Here is a 7,938-nt window from a genome sequence, read left to right on the forward strand (position 1 = left end):
TTCTTCTGCTGTTTAGTGTGAGCTCTTCAGAGCCACGAGAATTGCAGTTTTGTTCACCGTACTGCCCGTGTTCATGTGTGTTTCTTTCTCTCCTTCTCTTCTGCATGCTGCCTGGGGACTGGCTTCCTTGTGGTCAGCACCAATGGGCAGCGCCCAGGTGACCCCGGGGACTCCACTCTGCCTCCTCACCACAGGTGATCACCAGAGCCCTGGGCGGGGCGGGGAGGGGAGTGAGAGCAGCCTGTGCTCAGTGGTCCCTGCGGGCCAGGTGCACCGGAGAGGAACTGGCAGTCCCTTCACCCCACCCACACATCCACCCACCCAGCCATCCCTCCACGCCCCCCTCATCCTTCCATCCCTCCCTCCCTCCCTCCCTCTATCCATCCATCCATCTATTCATCCATTCACCCATTCTACTAATGCATACAAAGTACCTACTATGTGCCAGGCACTGCTCTAAGCATGGAGGTATATAGTGATGAGCAAAAGAAAACATATTCCTATACCTTTGGGGGAGGGGAAAGAGCCATTAGTCCAAAAAAAAAAAAAAACTACACAAATAAATGGACAGCTGCAACTCTGAGTCACGCTACAAAGAAGACTTGTGTGGTGTTCAAAATAAACCAACAGACATACCTGGAGCTCAGGGAATGATTCCCAGGGGAAGTGACAGCTGAGCTGTGGTCTGAGGTTGGGGGGAAATTGACCTACCTTATCTGTGCTTAGATCTGGCTATGACCCCCACCCCCCGCCGTCTGCCATTTGTCTTGGACAGGTCACTTCAGTATGATGATCCCCACCTCTCCTATCTGTTAAGTAAGAGTAATAATGCTTCCCTCTGAGGGAGCACCGTTTTCTTATAGACTTTGCACATGCAGCGTCTTCTGCAGCTGTATCCTGAGATGAAACAAGGTAATGAATATGAAAAAGGATGCCATGGGAACACCCAGTCTAAATAACTAGTGTAGGTATTTATTTGAAGCAAATACCAACCCCTTCCCTGTAGCACACCGTATTTCAATCTCATTTCATATAAACTTCCGCTGCTCTTCAAAAATTGGGACGCAGAACCCATCAGAGGCTGATGCCCATCACGGAGCCCCCGAGACAGAAGACACCCTGCTGACATAGAGATCTCTACTGCGGGGGGTCCTTCCTGGTCAGTGGAGGTTTCTTAGAGATTTCAAATCTTTAACTGGCACCTCTCTCAAAGTTCTTGCTCAGACAGCGGTCTCCTCTCTGCTAGTCCCTGACTGGTCAGTTTGTCATGGTGGGAAAGAGGATACATCATGCAAGGATGACATGAGTCCAGCCATCTGGGACCTCATGGTCCACTTCTGTTCACCCCCTTTCCCAAACTCAGAAACTTCACTGCTCATGATTGTCTTAGGCTGGGTTTCCCAGACACAGAGCCTGAGATGGGGATTCTTGTGCAAATTATTCACTGATGAGTATTCTCAGAAGAAAGAAAGTGAGGGAGATGGGATAGGGCCGGGGAAGAAGCCAAGGGAGGATGTGGAGACTGTGTCAGCTGAGCCCACGGGGGCTCTGGAGTGTGGACTCTGTCACAGGGGTGTCCCCACTTTGAGGCAAGGGGGCCAGCATTTGTGCCGCTGTGTCAGTTCAGCCATTGCCCGTGTCCTGGAGAGGCGACTTCACTTTGCCTTGTTGCAGTTCTGCAGGGAAGGAGGTGGCTGTGAGCTCTCAGCAGCCAGCACCCGCCCCCCACCCCAAGCTGGAGATTAGCGCACCAGCCCAGGAAAGGAGATCTGAGCAGAGCCTTCACAGCATTCACGACAGCCAAGTTCTGTCCCCGCCTTTGTACCTGCCATCAAGCCCCATAGCCCAGCATGTCACCATCAACACCCTAGGAATGTCGTCTCAGCCACTCCCTAGTTATATGACCTCAAGTAAGTTGCACAGCCTTTGTTTCACCTGCAAAATGAATCTTCACACCTACTGCAGAGTCATACTCAAGATTACATTAGGTGACCCTAGAGAGTACCCTGCTCTCCAGGCCTTCGTCAAATGTGAGGCTCCTACCCCATCCCATCAAAGGCCCCCAGCCCCACTCTCACCCCAAAGGAGGTGGCAATTGCGGACAGCTGCACGGTGACAGTGAGAAGAGAGTGGTTCCTACCACATGCCCACACCCAGTGTACCAAGAAAACAGTGCTCCTCTGGAGGGTGCAAGCAGCTCCCTTCCTGCTGGGCCATTGTTCTCCAGGCTCTCTTCAAGTCCGCAGTCCTGTAATGTTTTCTTTAAACAGAGTCAATCCCATATCAGGCACATTTGTTTTACCTCTTGCCTTCTGAGGCATCTGAACGCTCCCTCTCTGACAGGTTTATTTCATCGTGTTGCATTTATTTCCACGCCTTTCTCAGCCTCATTTGATGGGTGAGGTGCCCGCGAGTATTTCGAGCAGGCTGTCCCTTTGCAAGGGCGTTTTTGTTAGTGCTCATCCCCTGGTAGCAATAACGGCTGATGTGAATAATAACCACCCGGGTCTGAGTAATGGAGACCTTAGACTGTGAATACAAGCAGCCTCTCCGCTTATATTCTCAGAGGACTATGGAAGCCGGTTGTGGAGCAAGGGGGCAGGCTGGCTTTCAGAGTGAGTGGAGGCTGAATGCAAGTCTCAGCTCGGCCACTTATTTGCAAGTCATTGCTCTCGTGTGGGCTTCATTCTCTTCATCAGGAGAAGCAAGGTTACCCAACACCCCTGGCCATCATTAATGGTGAGAACTGTGTGTGATAACTCCGACTAGTTCTTCAGGTCTTCCTGACTTACTGGCTTTTCCTTCAAGGAATTCACACTCTGGGGTAGGGTTTCTCAACCTCATCACTAGTGACATTTGGGGACAGATAAGTCTTAGTTGTGGGAGGCTGTCCTGTGCATTGTAGGACGTTTAGCAAATCCCTAAACCCATTAGATGCCAGGAGCACTTGATTCCCCAACTAGGACAGCAAGTACATCTCCTGACACAGTCAGATATCCCCTGGGGGGCAAAAGCACCCCCTGTTGAAAACCTCCAGAGTTGCACTGTGTTCAGTAGATATAGAATCTCAGCCATGTATGTATTTTGAAATTTTTTAGTCACATTAAAGTAAAAAGTAACAGGTGAAATTCATTTTAATAAATTTTATTTAACCCAATGTCTACAAAATATTATCATTTTAACATGTAATCAATATTTTAAAATTACTAATGAAAGATATGTTGCATTATTTTTTTTTAGCACTAAGTCTTGGAAATCTGGTGTGAATTTTATACTTACAGCACTTTGCAATTCAGATGCTACATTTTAAACAGTTAATAATGAAGTATTATCCTAAAAAGATAAACATTGTGTTTAACAAAATATACTTTACAGTGTTGCCGTGTTAAAATTTAAATTAGTGGAGATAAATTTTAAAATTCAGTTCCTCCTTCACACTAGACACATTTCAAGCGCTCAGTAACCAAGTGTGGCCTAGTGGCTATCATCTTGGACAGCGCAGATGTAGAGGTAATTAGGAATTTAGGATTAGCAGATACAAACTACTGTATATAAAACAGATAAACAACAGGGTCCCACTATATAGCACAGGGAACTATATTCAACATCTTGTAATGACCTATAATGGAAAAGAATCTGAAAAAAGAATATACATATTGATATAAAACTGAATCACTTTGCTCTACACCAGAAACTAACACAACATTGTAAATCAACTGTACCTCCATTTTTAAAAATTAAAAAAACCCAACAAAATGGCTTGACCATCTGTGAGCCTAGTTGGTAGACAGAAGCATAGATGCATAGAGTGCAGAGGGTCAGTAAATGTTCAGTTCTTTTTAGTCCATTTAGACACACCCCCAGGCGACATTCAACAATATCTGGAAATGTATGTGGTTGTCACAACTGGGTATGAGGTGTTACTGGCATGTAGTGGGTAGAGGCCAGGGATGCTTCCATCGAAAAAAAATAAGGTAAAACCTCTTATGGTCAGGGTTGGGTGTTTTTCTGTAGTGGGATGACTTGAGGCTGCAGTGAACAGATGACTAGTTATTTAACATTTCAGCTGAAGGACCAGGTGGACCCCAGACCCACCATCACAGAAAGAGTGCTTTTCTCGCCCCTGCAGTAGCTTGGCCAGGCCTCCAGGGGGCGCTCTGGGAGACTGAGCCCAGTAGGAGACTGGCAGCACCCAATCTGGAGGCTAGAATGGATGCACCGAAAGTCAGCCAGGCAGCCCTGTTCCGGTCTGAACCCGCAGGCTGGCCCATAGTCACTGCCTTGCCCATGCTGAGTGCCCATTGTCCATTCTCCCCGGGGAGGGCTTTGGGACAAGCCCTCATGGGGAACCCAAACTCTGTTCCTTAAAACTGGGGAACTTTGGCAAATCACTCAGCCTTTCTGAGCCTTGGTTTCCTTATCTATGACGTAGTAAGGATGAGTCCCTGCCCTGCCAGGCTCAGTCATGACCAGGGTCAGCAGACAAAGTGGATGCATTTCCAGCAGGGCTCCTGGCTTGAGAGGGTGCCAGGTACAACTCCACTCTATCATCCCCTCCTTTGCACTTCATGTTAAAACTCTCTGTTGTTATTTTCCTGGCAATTCTTTAAATCAGGGCCTTGCCACAGTGACAGGATTCAGGCCACAGTATGCTCTCTGGGACTGCTTTGCAGCTAACTGCCTCTAAAGCAACTTTCCCAGGGATGTCTTGTAAATCTTGGATCCAGGTAGAAAGAGTTTGAGCCTTTGGGGCAAGGCTGTGTGGCTGACAGCAGATGGGGAAGCAGCACAGCAGCCTTAGGGAAGGCCCAGCAGGATGCCTGGTGCCCCTGGCAGGCTCGGACATCCTGGGGAGTGAGCGACCCTCCCAGGGAGGTTCTGCCCTCTGGCAGGGTTTGATGGATGGTGCGAGAAGAGGAGCTAGAGGCAGGAGGACCAGATGAAGCTCTCTGGAAAAGACTTAAACCTGTACACCCACCATGATGGGGCTGTGCTTGGCGGAGAGAGGTGGAAGACAGGCAGTGGAAGTGCAGCCTGCCAGGCTGGCTGGAGAGAGGTGGCAGCTCTGGGGGACAGTGGCTCCAGGGGCGCTCAACATGATGATGAAAAGGACAATAAAATGGGTTTTATTAAAGCAAGCATCCAAGGATGTAAGGATGTAAATATGTGTTACATCCTTCTAACGTCCCGTGGAATGTGCTGAGGGTTTCATATTATTAATGTACTAAAACTTCTCAACAACTCTACCATGTAGGGTACCATTAGCATTCTCATTTTATAGATAAGGAAACTGTATTTTATAGATAAGAAATCTGAGGCTCTGGTGACTGAAAATCACACAACTCGGAAGTGATGAAACGGGATTTGAACCTAGGTCTCTGGAAAGTCTGTAATCTTACCCGCTATGCTCTATACCCATGCCCAATATTAGTGAGCACCCATTACATGCCTGGGACCTAGAACTACCATGATCCGGGACTGTGCCTCAAAAACTATATCACATACTAGCTGTGGGACTTTGAGCCTCAGAGAGATTACACAGTTTGCCCCATTTCCTTGTCCGCAAAATGGGGACACTAATAATGGCTAGTTGTTGAGAGGAATACGTGAGAAATAAACTTTAAGTGCTTAGACTTGTGCTGTCATTATTATCCTAAACCCATTTTACAGGTGAGGAAACTGAGGTCCAGAGAGGAGGGAAGCAGAGAATCTGGCTAGTGGTGGCATTCAGGCATGTGGCTGGGCCAGAATTATGGCCCAGCCTGAGAAACACAGAGGATGGGGGTGAGAGGTAAGAACCCACCAGAGCCCCAGGCCTGAGGCACCTAAAGTGCCAAGCAGGATTCACAAACCAGGGCTCATCAGGGAATTGGGACATACAAGGTGGGAGGCTGGACACAGCAGCGCAGCAACCCCAGCTGCAGAGATGGCCCAAAGCAAGAGCAGGATGGAGAGTGAGGCAGCACAATGCTGAAGTCCCTTAGACCTGGGCATCCTCCAGTTCCCCTTGACGGAGGCTTCAGTTGGTCCCAGAGCACAGTCCGGGGCTGCACCTGCAGAATAGGGGCGGAATACCTGAAGAACAGCTGGAGGTCAGGGAGGCAGGTGGCCATCAGGAGTCAGGTGGTGACTGCAGAACCTCCTCAGTTTTTCCGTTTGGCTGCTCAAGTGGCTGCAGGCAGACTCTGTGTAGCAGGGAAGGAGTCTAGTACTCAGTCAAGTGCACCAGAGTGTCACCTTTGTCAGTAGTCTTACAGCAGATGTTCACAGCCTGACAGACACCAGGGTCTCGGAACATCATTCTGCCTGCCAGCTTCTGCTACCACTCTCCCAGTGAACTCAAAAGACAATGCAGAAGAGGAAGGCATCTTGCTGGGGTGCCCTATCCCCTGTGGAGTGTTCTCCTGTAGCATGTGAACGTCTATGCTTCCTATAAAGCAAGCATCCAAGCAAGGAGCATATAGGAGACTGAGGGTCTCGCTACACCTTTTTCTCTCTTGGGATATTCTCTGTAGACCAAGGAGAAATCAGTCTCCAGTCTGCTATCCAAACTGCCATTAAATTCAGATTCAGAAACCCAGCGTCATCCTTGACCTCTCTCTCCCCATCTTTAATATTCAGTTACTCATCAGGTCTGTCTGATGTTGCCTCCGAAATCTCTCTTGCATCTCTCCCTTCTTGCTCACTGCTGCGACTCATGTTTGAGATTCATAAAGTCTTCATCAGATTAGTGTTACAGCTTCCAAAGTGGTTTCCCTATCATCACGCTGGTCCTTTCCGACGTACGCTCCACAGAAGGCAAGTGATCACCCCGAAATAAGAGTCTGATCCTGATTAAGATGCTCCCAAGGCTCCCTTTGTGCTCGGGGACAATTAGCCTGAATCAAAAGCCCTTCACTCTCTAGTCGCTGACCCTTCCCCATCTCCCCACCTCTATTTGCTCCTTGGTGCCCAGCGCCACGCTCACACTGGTTATGTACATAGGACCTGCCTTATCACACTCTGCTGCCTTTGCTGGATGATCTCCCTGCATGGTCTGCCTTACTCTCCCCCTGGAATCAAATTCGGACAGCGTGGTCTCTGCAAAGCCTTCCCAGATCCCCACTGTCTCAGGCTGCACCTAAAGAAGATGGTCAACTGGCCAGGCTAGTGGGCACTGAGGACACCCCCTCAGCCCTGAGTGGGGTTCCTCTCCAACAGGGCACACATTCTCATTACAAGCACTTGTCTTGGAACTGTCTGGTTTCTGTCACCTCTTTCCCCTCTGCCCAGCACATATATAGTGGTCATTTACCTGGCCCCATGCACGAGTGGACTAATAAATGAGCAGGTAGAGTATGTGCCAGGCATGGCACACCGCCCCACCCTACCTTCGGCCTCCACCCTGTGATGCTTCAAGCCCCCCATCTACCATTTTGTTAGGTTTATTGTGAGTCACTGAGCACTGGTTTTCAGTCCAGTATTTGAACTCCATGCAGCCCCATCTGCCCAGCTTCCTAGAGACTGATTCTCTGGAGTCTTTGAATAGGATTCCCCCAAATCCACTGGTCCAGCCCTGCTGAGCCCAGTACCCAGCCTGGACCCGCATGGTGCTGACCCAGGAGAGGTCAGGCTGGGGACAGGAATCGTGGGCATCACAGAGAGACCTGTCCCCAGACTCTGTGTCCGTGTGAGCGAGAACCGACCCTGCAAACATTCCGGACCTCAGCTTTTTCCCTCTATCATCTGCTAATAGCAGAGCTGCTTTTCTATCCATCCTTTGGGGAGGGGGCTAGATCAGCTTTTAGTACAGAACACCGTGATTCAGTGTTTCTGCCTTCAAAAGCCAAGGGGCAGGGCTGCCCTGGTGGCGTAGTGGTTGAGAGTCTGCCTACCGATGCAGGGGACACGGGTTCGTGCCCCGGTCCGGGAAGATCCCACATGCCGCGGAGCGGCTGG

General features: G+C 49.4%; 1 protein-coding gene across 2 annotated transcripts in view; it reads left to right on the plus strand.

The window, feature by feature from the left end:
- Positions 1–7,938, plus strand: part of PTPRT (protein tyrosine phosphatase receptor type T) — a 1,083,615-nt gene that overhangs the window by 895,790 nt on the left and 179,887 nt on the right. The window contains exon 14 of one of the 2 annotated variants that reach the window (XM_024128402.2): positions 138–194. The exons of the other annotated variant lie outside the window; for it this stretch is intronic. Within the exon in view, the coding sequence (XP_023984170.1) occupies positions 138–194 (57 nt within the window). The remainder of the gene's footprint in view (positions 1–137; positions 195–7,938) is intronic. 2 annotated transcript variants of the gene reach the window in all.

The sequence above is a fragment of the Physeter macrocephalus genome, chromosome 14, assembly GCF_002837175.3.
Source record: "Physeter macrocephalus isolate SW-GA chromosome 14, ASM283717v5, whole genome shotgun sequence".
NCBI classification, from domain to species: domain Eukaryota; kingdom Metazoa; phylum Chordata; class Mammalia; order Artiodactyla; family Physeteridae; genus Physeter; species Physeter macrocephalus.